This window comes from Xiphias gladius, chromosome 4 (assembly GCF_016859285.1).
Source record: "Xiphias gladius isolate SHS-SW01 ecotype Sanya breed wild chromosome 4, ASM1685928v1, whole genome shotgun sequence".
NCBI classification, from domain to species: Eukaryota; Metazoa; Chordata; class Actinopteri; order Istiophoriformes; family Xiphiidae; genus Xiphias; species Xiphias gladius.
Genome location: NC_053403.1, coordinates 4,174,068 through 4,195,320, shown reverse-complemented (window position 1 = coordinate 4,195,320; position 21,253 = coordinate 4,174,068). Strand labels below are relative to the sequence as shown.

The 21,253-nt window shown below is 39.4% G+C and overlaps 1 protein-coding gene across 1 annotated transcript; it reads left to right on the top strand.

Moving 5' to 3' along the window:
* Positions 1 to 2,913: 2,913 nt before the first annotated feature.
* plg (plasminogen) lies at positions 2,914 to 18,665 on the top strand. The gene is made up of 20 exons (XM_040125025.1): positions 2,914 to 2,966; positions 3,238 to 3,367; positions 6,209 to 6,344; positions 6,454 to 6,560; positions 7,000 to 7,114; positions 7,202 to 7,341; positions 7,722 to 7,842; positions 7,975 to 8,093; positions 9,057 to 9,219; positions 9,488 to 9,612; positions 10,068 to 10,227; positions 11,263 to 11,447; positions 11,552 to 11,700; positions 11,857 to 11,950; positions 13,591 to 13,705; positions 14,642 to 14,716; positions 14,816 to 14,956; positions 16,149 to 16,255; positions 16,947 to 17,092; positions 17,529 to 18,665. Exons 2-20 carry the CDS (start codon positions 3,319 to 3,321, stop codon positions 17,688 to 17,690), a joined length of 2,409 nt encoding a protein of 802 aa, XP_039980959.1. The 5' UTR covers positions 2,914 to 2,966; positions 3,238 to 3,318; the 3' UTR covers positions 17,691 to 18,665.
* The last annotated feature ends 2,588 nt before the right edge of the window (positions 18,666 to 21,253 follow it).

Here is a 21,253-nt window from a genome sequence, read left to right as displayed (position 1 = left end):
CAGAACGTCACACTGACCCCCGCCCCTCTGCCTTTCTACTATCTGCTATCCAATAAAGTCTATACATATGTATATATATATATATACTCTCTTCTGTTCTGAGCGCTCACTTAAAGATGTTTAAATCATAATTTGAAGCATTTCACTTCCATATTTCCATCTATTTCCGACTGAGGAGGATGGAGCACTGATAGAAGGGGCAGCTGGACACCACAGGTCCCGCCAGCCGCAGTGTTTGTGACAGTGGAGATTTACCGCAACTGACCAAACTGCCAAACAACACTGAAAGCTCGTTGGGAAGTTTACAGGCGGAGGTACCTGGCCGGTGCCTCATATACAGCACCCTGTAAGCCCTCGATTAAAGCTTTGTGATGCCCCATTTTACCTTCATCAAGGACTGTACTGTAATTGCTTTTAACATGTTATAAATAAAATAGGCACCTGCCGAGCCCCGTCATACACACATAACTGCTGTGTTTTTCTTTTTGTGTGATTTTTTTTTGTTTTGTTGGTTTGTTTTCATCAAATCCTGATTTTCCTTCTGAATATATAGATTCTTCTGACCTTTTGAAGCGGAAGGAACAAATGTAAGTAGAAAAACGTGATTTTTCTTGCACAGCGGTTACATAGAAAACGGCAGAGGAGCCCCTGAATCCCTTTGAACCATCTGCCCCATCAGAATTACTCGCATCCTATCACGCTGTGTGACAGCAATTCATTACTGTGGCCCCACTGAACACGCATCATCCACCAACACTGAACGGTTCATTGTAATTGCGGAGATCATCATCAGAAGCTCCTCTATACTTCCCATCTTTGACGCTGCCTAATCAACTTCAGCAGTGCGTCCATTTTTCTTCACTTTCTTTTCACGTGCAGCAACAAAGAGGCGTCTCTTGTCAGTGTTACCCACCTCCCTCCCACAGTAAACTCGGGTGAGGATGGAGAGGTGATGGAATATTTTTTTTTTTTTTTTTTTTTTTTTTTGAGGGTGCGCCTCCTTAAGGGTGGTGATCAATAGCACCCTCCGCAGGCCATGGCCAGGTATTACATAGACTCTCGTTTGTTCAGATTTAGTTCAAGGGAGTCAGTATGAGAGCGCTGTGGTTAATTCACGGTTGAAGGCAAAAACATGACAGGTGATCAAACACAAACACAGGTGGGAGATCACGGATACAGTGAGACGGGTTTTACTTTACAGAGAGTCAAACAGACGCAGTGGTGGAAGACGTACTCAGATCCCCTAAAAGTAGAAACACTATAGTCTAAAAACACTCCATTACAAGTAAAAGTCCTGCATTCAAAATGTTACTGAGGGAAAAGTACAAGGGTCAGCAAAATGTACTCAATGTATGAAAAGTAAAGGTACTCATTATGCAGAACGCCTCCTCTCACAGTGTTTCACAGGGTAATATTCAGTTTTTATCACTGACAAATGTCAAATAAATGTAGTGGAGTAATATCTTCCTACTGAAATGTAACTGTGTAGAAAGACAAAGCATAAAATGGAAATAAATGGAAGTATGTCAAAACTGTACTTGGTATGTGAGTAAATATACTTCAACTAATAATTACCTATAGATATAAGACAATGAAACGCTTGTAAATCCTCACGTTTGAGGAGCTGGAACAAATTAATGCTTGGCATTAATTAAATGATTAATCAATTATCAATATAGCCTGTGATTCATTAGGAGGAGAGGATAATAGTACATGTCCCCCACATTTAAAAATGTGTTTGTTGTGCTGTTTAATGTGCTTATCGATACCTCATTTGGATATTTGAGCTTCACTGTGCAAAGTGATGTACTGTAATTTTACTTTTTTTTTTTTTTAACCAACTTAAATTAAATTATTATTCACAGCAGAGTTTGTTTGTTTTTTGTTTTTTTTACATTTTTTAAAACATGCCTGGAGGGGATCTTTATATTTCGACACCTGTCTCTAAATGTTATCATAAATCTTTCGATGTTATTTGTGACACTATCCATCATTTTTTATTACCTCGGCCAAGGACTTTCATGTTTTCACCCTCATCCGTCTGTTTGTTTGTTTGCTCGTTTGTCAGCGGGTTTGCTCAAAAAGTACTGAACAGATTTGCACCGAAACCTGACTCAGGGATGGAGCATGAGCCAGGGAAGAACCCCCTAAATTCTGGGGCAGATCCAGACCATTTACTATGAATTTGAATTTTTTTTCTCTGAAGTCTGGTGTGTGTTGTTTGACATTGGCCTTGGCAGAGGTCTGAACTCTCTGAGTGCCCCTCTAGTTTTTTAAATTTTTGTTTGTTTGTTTGTTTGTTTTTAACGTGAAGCCCTTTATAACTTCTATACCGTAGAAATTCCAGTGCATAAAGAGGATGTCCAGATCGTCTTCATTTATTAACAGCTGTACACGATTACAGATCTGTAAAGGAATAGTGACAATAGTGTAATAAGTTACAGTTTTTAGGGAGGGGGATCTCAAAGAGCCTTCTTAAAGATCCTTAATACACAGAAAGGTCGTCATTAACTTAGTTGAAAATTTGACTAAAAACTGCCCTAAAATTTAAGTTTTTGGTTTTTTTTTTTATAAAGCCGGGGGCACAATTTTACCAAAACTGAACAGTAGTTAGTCTGTCCTACCACACATTGAACAGTCTAAAGTTTTGTAATCATATGTTTGCAGTTGAGGACATGGGTTCCTTTTAGCTGAATATTAACTATATATATTGATCTCATTTGATCTAGAGCACATACCATTAACCGGTATAATGAAAATCAGCTCTGTAATACATAAAGACATTACTACACACAGACACACATTACCATCAAAGATGCCCTTCATTACGCAGCTTTTCACTTCTGCTATAATCACCTTTTTAACACCACACAGGACTTACACGCATTCTGAGGATGGACGTACAAAGAACTGGCACGTTGACGAGAAAACACAAGAGGTCACATGATATCTAAAAGGACACAGAGGTCAGTAGCGGTCTCCTAAATCTACTGTAACTGCAAAGGGGCGACAGAGCAGCTCAAGAAGTCTGTCGGTGCATCTCAGTACATATACAGAGGAAAATATTTAATACTATTCAACACATAGCAGAAATGAAGACCTGCTGTGATATTGCGATGCAACACTTTGCAACCCAGAATTTCCCTTTAGCAAGGATTTTGAACTGTTGCTCTTTTACTGTCCTTGTCCGGCCAATGATTGACTAATGACTGAGCTTTCCTATTTGTCTTCCCTAAGCACCCAAAGGAGCCAAGTAATATAACAGGAGGTACCTCTGTGACTTAGTTGACTATGAGCAGCTAGTATAGGGGCCTCACCATGGACCTGTACAGAGCAGCTTTCCTCCTGGGGGCCCTGATCAGCACTGGTAAGACGTGATGACACCTTTGAATGATAATTATGGATAAGTCTTTAATTATGATATATAATAGATTGCCATAAATATTAAAAATTATGATCGTGATTTGCTTCACTGTGAAAGCACTAAAACTTTGTTCTTATTACTATTGAGACACAGATTGAAGAAGAAACACGTAGGCAATTAATCTGAATCTTGTGATTCTTGAATCACATTTCAAAAATCATATTTAAACCCCTGACAGGGTATAAGGTTGAAACAGAGTCTGCACTTTATCTGAATTGTCCTAAATTGCTTTTCCTCTAATTGACACAAGGAATTTGATGAATATAGGCGTAGATTAATGTGTTGTAATGTATTTAATGTTTAGTTATATATAGGTACTCAAGATGTTTTGCAGATAAATTTAATTTGGTTTAAACTGTATATACTGACCAAATTTGAAGACTAAGTTCTTACAATACAAGACTGTGACTGGCCAAAAGTGGTTCTTCTCATTCAAATCGACAAAATCCACCTAATGACAAAAAAAAAAAAAACCCTTCCCCTTTTGTTTTAAACAATAAACATAAAACAGATAACAGTTTGATATCAGCAGGTGTGCTTTTGACACCCTCAACTAATCTGTGTCAGTGAACCTCCTGCATAGCTGAGTTTGTGTGACTGATGTTGGGGTAAAAAATTCTACATCTGAAATCTAACTTGCTTAGTTAGGATACAATTTTTCAATCTCACATCCTTGTCCGAATATATTAGCTATGGTGTACCCCAGGGTTCAATTTTGGATCCCATTGTATTCTTTTTTGTCGTCTATATGCCTTCACTTGATTCTATAATAATAATAATAATAATAATTTCTTATTATTATTAAATCTTTATTTCTATAGTACTTATCAAAACAAAGTTACAAAGTGCTTAACACATAGAAAGCAAGGACCAAATAAAATATAACACGGAAACACATAAAAATAGCAATAAGAGAATAACAGTACTAAACGAACCACATGAAAAATGTGGTTCGTTTGGCTAAAAATGGCTAAACCCATAAACAAAACAAAAACTAGAATCAGATGGAATCCAGAAAGGAGGTGTGATAAAAGTAAGTTTTTAACTTAGATCTAAAAGGAGGCACTGATTCAGCCTGCTGTATTTCCAAATCAATTATAAAATGTACTGGAAACCGGTGTAAAGAGGCTAAAAAGAGGGGTGATTTGTTCAAACCTGTTTACTCTAGTTAAAAGCCTGGCAGCTGAGTTCTGTACTGTCTGTAGCCGGCCTACCATTTTACTATTTAGGCATGTAAAAAGGCTGTTACAGTAATCCAGGCGTGGTGAGATAAAAGCATGTAAAATAGTTTCTGTTTCGTTAAAGCTCAACACTGTGGTATGTGGGCTCAACAGGGACATACAACTGTGTGTCGTCAGCATAACGGTGAAAGGAAACGCCATGTCTACGAATAGTATTACCTTATGGGAGCATGTAAAAAGAGAAGAAAATTGGTCCCAAAACAGATGCTTGAGGTACTCCATACTTGATTGAAGAAAAAAGAAAGACAAATGGTTGGTAATGGACACAGAAGAGTTTCTTTCTGAAAGATAGGATTTGATCGAACTCGGTACAGTGCCCGTTATGCCCACCCATTTCCTAAGTCTGTCTAATAAAATGCCTTGATCGTTCTTATCAAGTATTTTGGAGATTAAATGGTTGATTAATTTTCGAGAACCATATAGTCAAGCCCAGGCTTTTTTAGAAGTGGCTGAACAGTTTTGAAATAGTCTGAGACAGGGAGCTGTTGAAAAATTGAGAGCAAACAAGGCCTGACTGTTTCAGTTAAATCAATTAAAAGCTTTGTGGGCATTATATCCAATAGACAAGTGGATACCTTCATGTGAGATACTATATTAAACGTTTCGGTGAGAGAAACCGGGATGAAGAGGCTCAGGGTGTCTAGTTCTGGGGAATCAACATTAACGAAAGCTGTACAAGGCATTATATTGACCCTGATAGATTCCACTTTCACTGTAAAGTAAGATTTAATTGTTAATCGAAAGTCTTGAATAAAAACCGTGGATTACAGCGATTCTCTCAGTGATTCTGATAAGATCTGAGAAGTAGCGTGTTCTTGCGTCTTTCACCAACATGTTGTGATGAAGTAGAAGCTCATTCATAGCCACACAGTGGATCTGAAGTCCAGGTCCACTGTGTGGCTACAGCTACAATCGTTGCATATATCCAAGGTTGCAATTTTCAATTGTGCAATTTGAATTTGATTTTATTTTTGAGGGGAGCAACTCTACCTAAAGCTGAAGAGCTTAGATAAGCAAAGCGATCAATTAGGTGATAGAGGTGGGGACTTTTCAGAAATTCAGTTGTGTAGTGGCTAAAAAGGCCACTGCACAAAAGCCAAGGCTGTCATTACCTTTTGTTCTCCATTGTGTCAAGACTCTCAAATATGGTTACACATTGAACCTTCCATTGCTTTACTGATATACTTTCTTTTACACATTTTTATTGCAAGTTTTAATGATTTTGACTGGTTTATTTCCCCTTTCTTACTTGATACATTGCTGGATTACTTTAATTACTTAACATTTGAAAATGCAAGTTTAGGGGAGGATATTCTTTTTTTAACAATTCACTATTTATTTTACACTAACATAAGAATATCACAACTTTAAACTTTGTTCTTATCTTGTTTATTTGAAACATTTACTTTGTTTTGCCTCGCACATAAAACCATAAAACCTTAAAATCAGGTTCGAGTTTGGATAACGTTCGTTCATGCGGGGAGTGAAAATTTATGTACCGTATATTTGACGATGAAATAATTTTTTGTGTCCCTGATCCTAGTGAGTGGTACTGAGGTGTCTGGCTACACCAAAACGGAAGGGGCGTGGATCCTGTCGCTGCACAAGCGAGAGTATTCAGTAAATACTGTGGCAGAGTGTGCCACCAAATGTAACACTGAAACAGCCTTCACTTGCAAGCAAGTTCACGCTTTAAAGATACAAATTTTACATTTACACTTACATCACAATGTAACTTTCACTTTTAAGGCTCAGCATCCCAACCTGACACTGGCTGTGTTTTCGCAGGTCGTTTCTATATATTGAAAAGGATCAAGAGTGTTGGACAGCAGCAGCAAACTCTAAAACAGAGTCAATCCTGCGTAGAACCAGTGCAGCTTTATATGAAAACCAAGGCAAGTCCTTTTGATTTTTTTCTAGTCAATTTTGACCCCTATTGAAAGGTCTACAAAGTCTGCTCCAGTTTTGATTTAACATGATACTTTTTGTTTTCATCACACTGTAGTTAATGTTTAGCCCATGTTGCATGACCAGTGGTGTTTGGACTGTGTCAGCAAACACAGTAGAGAGGGACCACATGTTAAACAGTACTGTCGCTAAAATTTTGGGGATGAACCAAAACTTCACTTGAATCAGATAAATGATTCACTCAGAGAATTGTCTGATAAATTTGATTACCAGACGATAATTACATGATTGTACTCTACAGTGCACTATACAGTGAACTCATCAACAGGCATTTCAACTCATTATCAGGCTGATTTAATTTGAATGATCAAACATGCAATGCTGACAGTGTCCTTTGGTGTATGAGACATTTTTTTTTTTTCCTAGAATACCTCCTGGAGTGCGTAAATGGAGTAGGAAGAGATTACAGAGGAACAAAGTCCAAAACAAAATCAGGAAAGACATGTCAGAGATGGGAAGCAAAATACCCACACAGGCCAAAGTATGCATTCACGTTACCTTATTTTTCATCACATCATATCCTTTTGTATCTTTTCTTATAATTTCTCCTCAACGTCTCTGCCTGCAGTATCACACCGCAGAGCAAACCCCTAGCCGACCTGGACTCTAACTTCTGCAGAAACCCAGATGAAGACAGCGGGGGACCCTGGTGTTACACCACTGACCCAAACACCCGCTGGGAGCACTGTGATGTGCCCACCTGCACTGGCAAGATTCTTTTTTTTTTTCTGGTTGTGTCTACTAGTAATAATGCTAAGGATCATATAATTGTATGTCTGTAATTACTACCTACTCTTCTGCGCTATTAACTATAGCTTCCTTCAAAGTTCCCAAGATGGCGGGAGGATGAGGGGATGTGGATTGATAGCTATTGTATTTTGTTGTAAGCTGTTTCTATTATTTTGTCGTCTGGCAGGAGGCGGATACAGAAATCTAATTTCCAAACCTATGTATTTTAAATAAAACGTTTCTGTATGCATACACATCAGAAATTCTAGTTACATAAAAACCTACGTGCACACATGATGCCAAGGCAGATTGATTATAAAGCAGATGACAGTGTGATGTCTGTGCTTGTTCCTTTACAGAGGAGTGTATACAATGCAGCGGCGAGGACTACAGAGGAAAAAACTCCACCACTGAAAAGGGCTTCACCTGCCAACGCTGGGACTCCCAGAAACCTCACAACCACGGCTACATGCCAAGAGCGTAAGACTACGTGAACTACACTTGAATTTATAAATCAACCATAAGCAGGATTTTTTAAGATTTAATACATTAAAACAGATTTTCTAGAAGCTAAACTAAAGCTAAAGGAGTTGTAATGAATGCTTTCTCTAGTCTTCCAGGGAAGTATCTTGAGGAGAACTACTGCAGAAACCCTGATGGAGACTCCAGGCCTTGGTGCTTCACCACCGACCCATCCAAACGATGGGACTTCTGTTCCATTCCCCGCTGCAGTCAGTTCTCCTATTTGCATAAGTTTCCTTCACTTTTCCTCTATTTTATCGCTGTAAAGCCAAAAGGTGTGGGCTCCGTTTCTATAATGTTCATACCTGCCGAAATACGCTTGGGGAAGATGTTGAACCCCTTCCAGCTACAGGATCACTGAACTGTGAAGCTGATTCTGCTCGCAGCCTGTGGGACAAAAGACAAATAAATAATTTATACATAATTTACATTATTTATTAATAATGCCAAATACATTATTATATACATTCTTTATTTATGTATTTGGCAAGATCATTGAAAATATTAAATCATATTATACTACACCTAGAATACAGACATTTAGCTTTGAGGTCCTAATTTGAAGGCAAAACCTGAGTGAATCTACTGTATCTACAGAAACATGATATGGAAGCTAATTCCTGCTACTTGTGAAAGAAAATCCTTTTTTTTCATGATTGTATTTTTATTTATTTATTTTAAGAGACGTTAAAATATAATTACAAGAAACTGTCAATTATGACTAGAGCTGAAACAATTAATAGATTTTACCAATCTGCAACTATTTTGATAATCCATTAATCATTTAAGTCATTTATTAGGCAAAAATGGTAGGGGCGGGGCTTTAACTATTAATCAATTTATCAAAATAATAATGGATAGATTAATAATGAAATGAATCATTCATTGCAGTACTACCTTAGTATCATATAAATGTGAGAAAAGTATAAGAAAATGTCAGGGCTTCCATACGTAACACAGCTGCTGAGGTCTTTCTGTTGCTGTTGTCAGATGACAGTAAAGAGTTCATTGCTTCGTCTGCCACTTCTTTTGTTTATAATGTGTTTTTAGAAGATCAAACCCCACAACTACGAAAAACTTGGTCTTAATTTCCAGGAGAATATAACTGATACCTTGTCAACATGTTGTCACTGTGAGTTCTGCAACCAAGCCATCTCGTCCTCTGTCCTCAGCATCCGAGCCTCCCACCATGGTCCCGGAGCTGAACTGTGCCACTGGTGAAGGCATAGCGTACCGGGGCGTGATCGCAGTGACAGAGTCTGGCAAAACCTGCCAGAACTGGTCGGCTCAGACGCCTCACAAACACAACCGCACCCCAGAGAACTACCCCTGCAAGTAAGAGCGCCTGTACCACGGAAGTGTCTACTCTCACTTACATTAATGGAGTGGACAAAATATGAGTAACATTTTTCAGAACGACATAATACAGTTCAATAGCACCACAAACTAGTGGTTCAAACAAAACAAATAAGCACAGAGGTGCAAATGGAATAAAACTAAAAAATCTTGGAAGGAACCAGAAACATAAACCCAAGCAAATACAGTAAAAGTTGGCTTTATCTTTGTTTGTGTTGTTCATTATGACCATGTATTTATTTGTCAGAGGCCTAGAAAACAACTACTGTCGTAACCCCAACAACGAGAGGATGCCCTGGTGTTACACCACTGACCCTGATACTGCCTGGGAGTACTGCAATGTGCCGAACTGTGGGGAAGCGCCCAGACCAGGTATAACAGTGGTCAGTGATGGTGACGTACGCTTAAAAAAAAGAACAAACAAAAAAAAGAACAAACAAAAAAACAAAAAAACAGCTGCACCATATTCAGACAATTCAGAAAACTTGGGCAAAAAATTACAATTGTAAGGTAGGATGATCTACACATTTGGTTAGTAGTGTTTTCTGATTTGTTCATACACTTTGAAGACAGATCAAATTTGCAAGGGAAGGATAAAATAGTAGACAAAACCATGATTAATGGAAGTAAATAAAAATTTAATTTCTTACCCAGGTACTATAATGTTAATGACAGTGGTCATGGAGGTATACTAGAAAAGAGAAAGAGACATCAACCAAGCCTTGAGTTTGAAATAATGACGTATAGGACTCTAAATATATCTCGTCTTTCTGCTTCATGTGAAAATACACCAGGGAATTAGCCTTTGTTCTTACCTCTTGCTACAGGTGACCCAGTGATCCCACCAGAGGAGGAAGACTGTTATGAAGGAGATGGGTCAGGATACCGTGGAATAACGTCAGAAACCATCAGTGGAAAGAAATGTCAAATCTGGAGCTCCATGACCCCTCATACCCATCGAAAAACTCCACAGAACTACCCCGCAGCGTGAGCATCAATTGGTGTCTTCTAATACATTTTAGATTTAAGAATGCAGATTTGACCATTGTTTTTCAACTCAAGCTGACAGGACATTTCAATAGCGAACGATTAATTCGTGTTTTCACAATGTAAATATAATATAGAGGCTACCGCATAGATGGCCTGAGTGGTCCTAAGATACTAAGTGGCCATTTGGAGGCAAGCAAAAACCCTTGTCATGGGTTCTACAACGTTCCAACAAGCTGACTCATCTGGATTTGTACTAACTGTCTCTGCATGCGCTGCAGTTCTGCCTGACAGCCTCAACATTTCAGGCATAGCGAATTAGTATCAAAATTATGAAAACCAGAGTTTTCACTGTAAGTAGTGCATTATACTGCATAATTTCACCCGTCTGGCCATTTTTACTACCTTGTCCCTGTACTACTCAACACAGTGGAATATAACCTAGAGGTCAGATAGAATAAAAAAACATTAGTCTTATGATAATTGCCTTAACATAACAGCCATATTGCATAAGTGTTACCTGTATATCTGTGCAAAATACAGTAGTTATCTTCACAAGAAATTAGCAGCTTGTTGTATTAGCAGTGAAGTGGAAGGTTCATCCCAATTTAAGTGGTGTTACGGGATGATTTTAATTTTTTGGGGGGGGGGGGGGTTTGTTTTGTTTTTTACTACAGTCAAGCTTGTGATTCGGCCCACAAGATCATACGAGAAGTTATCAAGAAATTGTCTAGTTGCCCAGAAATAATTAAGTTTGAAGATCAACATGGCACATCTAGGAGAATTTTTTCTTAAAATTGATATTACTGCAGAATATTTGGTTAGAATAAGCCCAACATCTGGTTACACAGCATCCACTTCTGCATTAGTTATAGCTACTTCAAAGTCAGAGGCAAAACCTGCCCCCTTGTGGCATTTGCAGTGTTTTATATAACAAAAAACATATATCCTGGTTTGTCTCTAGGAGTAAAATACAAAACGTTGGAGGTTATTGGTACCTGCTGTCCTGATGTTCCAGATATTGTCTTTCCACAGGGACCTCAGGGGGAATCTGTGCAGGAACCCCGACGGAGACCGGGCTCCCTGGTGTTACACTACAGACCCCAGGGTCCGCTGGGAGTACTGTAACCTGGAGAAGTGCTCCGCCGCTGCTTCAGGCGTATCACCTACCATAACTTCTGTTTCCCAGGTCCCCTCCTCCCAGAACCCAGTCGAGATAGGTAAATCAGCTTTTGAAATGTGTGTTTGTCAGATTTTGAGATGGCTTGTCATTGTTTTTGGTCCCTTATTCACCCACTTGTTTCTCTTTGTGTTGCTGTGATAGACTGTAAGATTGGAAATGGCATTACATACCGGGGTCCAACCTCCATCACCGTTCTCGGGGTGACCTGCCAGGCCTGGAGTGCTCAGAGTCCTCACCAACACAGCAGCTTCACCCCAGAAACTCACCCCACCAAGGGCCTGGAGGGCAATGTAAATCTGTTCCTTTGTTATCCATTTTGAGTGGTAGAGTTTTGGAGTGTGGATTTTTCGCTCTTAATTTAATCAAAGAATTGATGTTAAAAGATAGCAAAGTCATAATATTAGTTTATATAGTTCATTGATTCTGTCCTTGTATGTCACGGTCAGAGCTGCAGAAACCCAGATAACGATGTGAACGGACCGTGGTGCTACACTACTGACAGGAACAAGAAATGGGACTACTGTCAGATCCTTGACTGTGGTATGTGAACACTATTTGTGTGTAGCCCATTACAATTCCTTATTTAATTTTGGAACCACTCTTAATTGCATGTCTCAAGGTCAGTTTGTCGGCCCAAAAATTTTCCAATGTGAAATATCTCAACAACTATTAGATGGATTGCCAAGATATTTGGTACAAGGTTTCATGACCCCCAGAGGGTGAATCCTACTGACTTTGGTGATCTCCTAGACTTGTCAACTTTTGTCACCAGCAGGTCAAAATGTTCGCTTGTACCTCTAACACAAATGATCAAAGTCTTCTCAGCATCGGCTCCGCTTTGCGATTGATGCCAACGTTAGAATGCTAACAAACTACTAACAGCTAAATATTAGTACTCTCCATCCTAATTGATCACGTGTTATCATGCTAATGTTGGCAATCTGACTGAAAAGCTCACTACTACAAAGCTAACTTCAACTGGTTGGTCGACAGAATAATTGGCTAATCGTATTCATTTTTTTAAGCAAAATGCCATAAATTCACTGCTTTCAAGTTCTCAAATGTGAATATTTTCTGGTTTTTCTCTGTCTTATGTCACCACACACATGGCGCTGGTAAAATAATTTGTTGTCAGGTCTGGGGGACGTAGTTACTGCTAAGCCTTATGGCTTTACTAGCTACTAACAGGCAATCACGTATCCCGAATGCTTTGGTTGCCAATCAACAAGAAAAAGGTGTAGGCCTTACCTGAATTACTTTCAGCAGTCGCTCCACTCATTTCACGTCCAACTCGACTGTGTGGTCGGACCAGCCCTGCTCAGGTCCTCTTCTCGTGTTAACAACCTAAGACTGAACTCTGCTTTCAGTTCATTGAGGTTATCAAATAGACACGGACAGAAAATAAACCAAAACACTAGCCAACTACATAATAATAACCAATAACCAAAACAGGGAAGATGGTCATTATTCATTGTCCTTCATGGTATCAACGAATGGCTGGTCTTTGCATTAATCTGCAGCATGCAAATCTCTTGTGTGTCTTATGTAAGACCTGCCTTCTTGAAGCTTGGTAACCAATAAAAAAATGACAACCTGTGAATGTTGACCCTTCAGTGATAGTAAATAGAATCTCTTTGGGTTTTGAACTGTTGGTCATTCTAAAAAATAAGCAAATTTAGAAGATCAATTTGGCTCTCAGAAATTCTGACAAGCATTTTTTTCTATCCTCTCACACTTTATAGGCTAATCAATTAATTAATCAAGCAAATAATCAGATTAACAGTTCAATAGATAATGGAAATAACTGTTACTTGCAGCCCTAATTCAGTAGTTATTCAGCTCCAAGCACCTGTACACCATGGCCTGGCAAACTACAATTTAAACTGATGAAAGCTGATTCAGCTGTGACAATGTAGAGCTGCTGAGTCGGACATATGTTAAACTGGCCACTGTACAGAGGATAAACCATTTTGATTAAACATCACCTTTCTGGCACCACCCTCAGGTCAAACTTTACAAATTTCGTCCCAACTAATGGTCAGGATTTAATTACAGAATCTATTTTTCTGTCCATCCAAGGTTATAAACTTCTATCCTTGTTAACTGACACCAATTCAAACAAATTTAATGTTTTTATTTCACTCCTCTTGTGAGAATTCATGACTGAACTTTCTTTGTAGCTGGACTGAATTGTGGAACGCCAGTTTTTAAACCAAAGCGTTGTTTTGGTCGCATTGTTGGAGGCTGCGAGTCTAAACCTCACTCGTGGCCCTGGCAAATCAGCCTCCGGACTAGGTGAGTACAGTAATACTAAAATATGATTCCAGGAGACTCACCACATTTGCAAAATATGATGCAAAGTTTAAAGGCTACCTGAATAGGAAACAGAGTCACAACTTGGGAAACGGGTTAAAAATCTTCTTTATGATTCAGCGGATTGGAATATTTTTTCATCCAAATGGTTCAAAGAGTGATTCGGGAATCTGAAAATGCCTTCAGAAGAGTAAGTGTTTTTAAACAACCTTCAGGGTTTAGTCCAACATCACAGATTAATTACGTTTTAGAGAAAATAATGGTTACCTCTGTGACCTGGATGTATTTTCATACATGAGAAGCAGAAACTGGGGCTAAGTTTTCAGATAGTAAGAAATCAAAAAGGATTTTAATCTGCAAAATAAAACTTCTATTTCACAGAGCATGACCCTCTTATTATTTATTATCGGTGTAAAACATGTACCAAAATATCCAACCCAGTGAGAGGACTACTTTCAAACTGCCGGCATTTTGCTTCAATTACAGTGAGGCTTTTGCTAAAGGAGGGTAGTGTTCTTCTTCAAGAGTCTCATTCAGTTCATAGTCCATAGTTAGGGTGAAAAAACATAATTTGACTATCATGAGACGCTAAAAGTCTCTACTGATGAAATACTTCCAGCTCTATATTATATTTTCCAGACTAGTTTTCTTTAGTTGCACATATAGAGAACGGTAATATATTAGTAGTAGACTCTGGCAGATATTTTATAGTATTTTATACTGATCTTTTTCTTATTTTATTTATTTATTTTACGTTACGCTTTTAAAATAAGACGCTGCATGTCTAGGGCTCTATCTGTGAATTTTGTTTATTCTTACCTTTGAAATGAATATCTAACACTAAAAAAGTTCATTATCTCGACTGGAGTGTTTATTCTGTCCTACGTAAATAAATTTCTCCCTGTCTCTTTCTATCAGTATGGGCCACCATTTCTGTGGAGGAACTCTGATTGACAGTAATTGGGTCCTCACTGCTGCACACTGCCTGGAGAGGTCAGGGAGACTATTAGAAAACACATGGAGACCAAAATCCTGTAATAATCCAACCACCGGATAAATAGTGTGTATTTTTATAAATTTTACGTAATATAGGTCGAAGCGGCCTTTAGCCTACTTGGTTATCCTGGGTGTCCACACAGAAAGAGCCAATGAGCCGTCGAAACAGGAGAGGAGACTGGACAAACTGGTGCTGGGACCCAACGGAGCCGACATCGCTCTGCTCAAACTGCAGAGGTGAGTACTGGACCAATCATCCTACCACCCCTACTAATACAAGTTCAAATATCAATACATGATACTATAAGTACAGCTATGCCTCCTCTATCACTTCTGCAGACACGGCACAACTAATGCTTTGATTATGTCTGTGAAGATTCTCAGTCATCCAGGTCACGGTATTCTGTAAGTGCTATGCGAAGGCAACTGGACTAGCTTGAAGTATTTGTCCAGTATTTATCCGGGACTCCCCGCTAGTCCGTTAGAACTGAAGAAGCCTTTCGGACGAGATGCGAAACGTCTTCAAGGACCTCAAGCAAGTCCAGTCGCCTTCGCATAGAACTTACAGAATGCTTTGATTACTTTTACAGATTATACTATTTAGAGCTAAAAACAAATGACCATTCCTTAAGCTTCTCCCCACGATCAGCAATTGTCCAATCACAGCTCAGCAGCTGTAATTCGGCTGGCTGGTCAAGCTTTGGATACCTGGCATTTAAAGAGTCTAGACTGAAGTGTCTCGTTTTAAATTGCCTTTCCAAAACCCAAAAAAGCCATGAGCAAACATGAGGAAATGACTGAACACTGTGATCATCTGCCTTGATCTGAGATGCAGGTCATTAGCATGTTTTACCTACCGACCTACCCATTTGGACAAAGTTTCAATCAGCTGGAACCAATGTTAACTTAACTTGCTGGCCAGCGACAGCTTGTCAGATTTTACAGTCGCTGGCTTGAAATTTTGTCTACCTCTGTCTGAAATCAAGGACCGATCGTTTTGAAAATTACTGAGAATTCTGAGTGGCAAATCTGCCTCCATTAAAGTAAACTGAAAAAAGTGCAGTGCGATGAATAGAAGACAGGCGTGGAAACAGCAGCTATGAGTCTGGGGGCTTAGCGAACGGTCAATTAATTATCGATTAATCACATGTCATGCACTAAGTAAACCTGACATTTGCTGACAGCTTTTCATACTTCACTTGCTTACTTGCTTTTATGTCACTGTAACTTGAATATCTTCGTATTATCGGACTGTTCGCACAAAATAAGTAGTGGAAGGACGTCATTTTGAGCTTGTGATGTGCATGGAAAACTTGTGTTTTATAGGTTCAATTAGTAACCAGTGTATAAAATAATCATCATTAGCTGCACCCCTTCTACTCCCACTGAAACTGGTGTTCCTGTGTGTGTACGATTTGTGCGTTTCCAGACCTGCACTACTAAATGACAAAGTCATGCCAGTTTGTCTGCCGGAGAAGGACTATATTGTCGGCAGTGGAACAGAGTGTTATGTGACCGGATGGGGTGAAACTCAAGGTACAGCACGTCATGCGCACGTATGTGTTTGCGTTTTGTTCTTGCGCTGCTGTCTTTGAGGGGACCAGTTTGAGTTTTTAAACTCTGACAGCGAGGTCGTTTTTTGGGAAAGTGAGGACATTCTGGATGGTTCTCACTTTTTTTTTTTTTTTTCAAAAGACTTCGTTTCTAGGGTTAAGGGGCTAGGAAAAGCTTTACGTTAATGAGACCCTCACGTTGCGTAAACTATTTTATTGATTTTGTAGTGGACTATGAAGTGTCAAAGGTGACAAAAAGAAAGGAATTATCTATTGCTTCTAATCTACATTATCAGTATTGACCCCATATTTAAGCAAAAATTAACATATTTTATCGCATCTATTGATTTTTGAATTAAAGACACACTACATATTCCGAAACTCACGCGCAACAGTGAGCTGGGTGAGATAACAAGCAGGGAGTGTACCTTTAAATAAGATATTCTGAAGTGAAATATCTTATAGTATAATAAAATATTTGATACTCACTAACACATTTGATCTAATACTGTGAATGTGTAGAGCGTGTTGGTAAAAACATCTTCATTCCCGTTAAATAACCCAAGCGAAAAGTTCTCTGAAGTTTCCCAAACTGTAACGATAATGATCATGACCGCGTGTGAATGATCAGGAAGAGGAGGATGGGTGGATAACTGCAGGAGGGTGTGTTGCAGGTACGGGGGGTGACGGCGTCCTGAAGGAAGCGGGTTTCCCTGTGATCGAGAACAAGGTCTGTAATCGTCCGTCCTATCTGAACGGCAGAGTCCGAAACCACGAGATGTGTGCTGGAAACATCGAGGGGGGGACCGACAGCTGCCAGGTATGGAAATCTCAGAAACTATGGAGCCTGGGGAAAATTTTAGAAAACTACAGAGTTGTGCATTGCTTTATTTTACTGGTCTGTAATGTCCGAATAATTTTCCTTGGACTTGACTGGAATTTTGTAAACTGTGCGTTGTAAACTGTGCGATAAAAATGAACAGGAAAAAGCTCTGCAAAATCTAATTTGACAGCAGTCAGTTTGGGTAAGGATTATAATGCTGACGCTTGCTTTCACCTCCATATGCCATTATCTATGTCACCTCTGGTTCAAGGACCTAAAACTGCTCTTCCTTCCTGCCTCAATGGTGTTCCTTTACAGTCTAGCTCTGGCAGAACAGTAACTGAAGAAACCATCTAACGCGCCGAAAGTGTGAAACAAGTCGGAAAATACATTCTGCTACTGCACACGTGTTCTGTGTTTTTTCTCCCTGCAGGGCGACAGCGGTGGTCCCCTGGTGTGTTTTTCCCAGAACAGGTATGTCCTGCAGGGTGTCACGTCCTGGGGCTTGGGATGCGCCAATGCCATGAAACCCGGCGTCTACGCTCGAGTCTCCAAGTTTATCGACTGGATCGAGAGCACCATCAAAGCCAATTAAAAACCACTCACCTTGAACAGCTTCCAACGTGACAAGTCACAGAAAGCGGTTCATTTTCCTTCTTGAAGATATTTTAACATGTATGTACTGGTCTGCTCCGACGTGACTACTTATGTTTGGTGTCTGCTATTATCTTATCTTAGGTTAACAGTGTGTTCCTCTATCGCCGGGCTACAGTTAAGAGAGCACAATGAGCAGAGCATATATTACTGGTTTTAGGATGTATAGGTGTGTTTGCTGTAAGAGCAGAAAAATAAAACTTAGAAAGGGAAAGGGGAGGTCACGCTTTACAGGAAATGTATACAAAACCTAGTTCCTTGTTTTTAGCAGAGTTCAACGTATTGTAAAATCTATCTACGTACGCATGCACGTACGAAAAGATGATCACACACTTATCGTTTCCTTATGCTTGTCAGGTCTGATTTTCTCCATTTGTCAGTTCTCCAACGGATTCTCCTTTTTCCTGGGAGCAAAAAAAAACAACTTATTCCTTTAATAGTAAATAGAATCTTTATCACACTTGTAACTTGTCAGTGAACAAATGAATGGACATGTGATGTGTAAATTGACTCCAGAATTAGCCACCGATTATTTTATAAAATGACACCTATAATTTACTGCTTTAATATGTTACTTGTTCTTACTTTTAAATGCTACTTGTTTTTGGTTTTGTTCCAAACTTATTCTTCACTCGAGTATTTCTATCTTCTGTTACTCCCCTCGTGTGCAGAAATCTTAAACAGTTTTACCAAGCAACATTTATTTATCAGCCTACATACAAGGAAATATAATCATCCTATATAATCTATGGCTATAGATGAGACTATCCAACACCGCACTAGTTCAAAATGAAATTTATTTCACTTTGATCAAATCATAAATAGAAATGTCGCCTACATGTTAATGCATCATTAATAATAATCCAATAATATAATACATATAATATTCTAACTCTCTGAAAGGGGCCATTCTGCATTAAAAGTATTTTGCTGATAATGTATACGCACAGTACTTTTACTACTTTTAAGCAGCATTTTGAATGCAGAGCTTTTACTTGTAATGGAGCATTTTTATACTGTTTCTTAGATAAACCATCTGAATACTTCCTCCACAACTAATGAGGAAGACTGACAATATTTAAGATTTAGAAGATTTAAAACACTGCATCAGTAACAGATTCAAAAAAGTAAATCTCAGTGCTACTGAAAACTTACAGCGTCACTAATCAGTATTATAAAATTCCAGCGGCTTTACATCACTATTTGGCGCTGCAACACGTAAGTGTGTCCCATCCCCGGTTATTTAGATGCTGTGCACTCACCTTTTCTCCAAGGAAATTAAATCCGAGAGATTTTTGGAAATCTTCGCACTGAAATTGAACGACTGAAACTCAGCTAAAACCCAATAGTATTTCTTAAACAGCAACAAGCACTGTATCCAGTAAACAAACGTGAACCCAACATGGCGGCATCACAGGATAATAAAAATCAAATTCATCAGTTGCAATCATAATAACATTGGTCTACTTTTAGAAAAAAAAGTATTATAAGCTGCAGTTTACGGTTGGTTTTGAATTACACATATTGTATAGGGCCTTGGGCTGTCCCTTTTTATTTGAAACTGACCCCTCGCTAGTCCGTCAAGCTGTCGGAGCTAGCATGGCGTCCGCACTGTCAATAACTGCACTGTCTGAGGAAAATCTATCCAATTTCTGGAAAAATGAAAAAGCAAGTTCAGACAGTACGCGTTTGAGGGATGTGTCCAGGATGTCAAACTGACTCAGTAGCAAAAAACATGGCAAGAAGGTAAAGAGAGACGCTAAAGCCTAAGGATCACAATGTAAAAGTGAACGACCACATCGCCTGGCAATCGAGACAGAAGACGATGAAATTAGGGGAGCATTACGGGGCATTTGCCATCGACTACAAAGTTGTTGGCAAAATCACCAGCAGAGATCGTTGACCTTGTAAAAAGCAGCTGCCTCACCCTAAAACGACACCAAAAGTGAGGGCTCACCTGCTGGTAGCATTACGCTGCATGGGTTGCTCTCAAGTAAGTTCAAGTAAGTAGGTTCAAAATTGTTCCAATTTGACTTTTTGCGTCTCACTTCATTCTTACCCGCTACGCTTTGCTTGAACACAGAACGACATCACTTAAATCATTTCTTGTGCAGCCAGGGTACAGCAGCTTTAACACTTATTACAGCCACCGAGGAAGAGGAGCCAGAGGACAGCCAGTCCGAAGGTCAGGAACGGAGCTTCGATGCCTCCAACATCACACACAGTCGAGCAAACGGACACTCCCGGGTTCCTGAAGCCAGTTAAAAAGTGCTTTATCTCAACTACATTTTAAGCTGTTGCGTCTTGAATGTGAAAGTAGAGGTGATCGATTTGACCACAACTGAAAATAGTTGGGTAGCGCTCGGGGTTAACAAGCAGCGGTGTTGGCGGAGGCAAAGGGAAGACGTCGAGAGGAGGATAAGGAAGGCAGCGGGGAGCTCCGTCAGGCTGGAGATCTGGAAGTCCAAGCAGACATTTCGTCCTGCTTTCCCCGTGCGCATGACAAGGCCCTGATAAACCACGGCACTGGTGAACCCACAGAGTGTATAATAAGACTCGGTATATCCTGCATTTAGACTTTAGTTTGGCCTACAAATCGGTGATCTTTAGCGAGTCTCACCAGTCGAACATGATGATGAAAGTGTGTCCCCTCATATTTGGGGTTCTGATCGGGTCCAGCAAAGAGGCAGAGGGGGGTCAGTCAGTGTCTGAGGCAAGAAATCATGATCCGGTTGTGGACAGTAACCCAGGAAATGATTTGACACAGTAGATCACAAAAGATACAGAAAAGCAGTATTTCCCAACACCTTTCCTTTTAGCAGGATTGTGATGTTAAGGAAACTGTTAACTCGATCTACCTGAAGGTTATTGGTGAGTTTCATCTTGTTCCCTTTGGCCATAGCTTCTGTGATTTCCAGAGATTCGGAGGAATTGTTCTGGGACATTAGCCACCTTGGAGATTCTTGGATGAACCTGACAGACGAAAACACCCAGCCATTTCTTTTCCCCAAAAAATCTCATTCGCCAACACATCTGCTGTTAATGGACAATCTGACATTGGTCACTTTCTCGGCTTGTGTTTCCTGATGCAAAACACATTTTAAATACAAACTGCATCGTAAAAAAAACCTCTGATGTTGGAGGACACATCTAAAATTATATAATTTCCTAGTAGCACAACCAAAGATGATGGTCCCATACTGTACAAACAAATATATTACAATGATCATTTTAATATATTTGAAAATAAAAACACTGAGACCAAGCTGAAGCATGTGCTCTTCCTTCATGACCGGATTTAAAAAAAAAAAAAAAAAAATTTTATAGGAAAGTACTTAACCACAATCATAAAATACTGCGAGGGACAGTATGTTTCTTCGTCAGCTGAGCCACTGGGTGGCACACGAGGGGAACTCATTCCTTCCCCTGTGACTCTGGGTCAAAAATGAACCTTAACTCTGCGAACCAAAGCCCTTGGCCTCTTGAGGATCTGTGCACACCACT

Bases quoted from the DNA above. Each gene is read 5' to 3' on its own strand.
- plg (XM_040125025.1), top strand. From the start codon at position 3,319: ATGGACCTGTACAGAGCAGCTTTCCTCCTGGGGGCCCTGATCAGCACT. The intron at 8,094-9,056 runs GTCAGTTCTCCT...CTCTGTCCTCAG, and splicing joins CTGTTCCATTCCCCGCTGCA to CATCCGAGCCTCCCACCATG. The intron at 13,706-14,641 runs GTGAGTACAGTA...TCTTTCTATCAG, and splicing joins CAAATCAGCCTCCGGACTAG to TATGGGCCACCATTTCTGTG.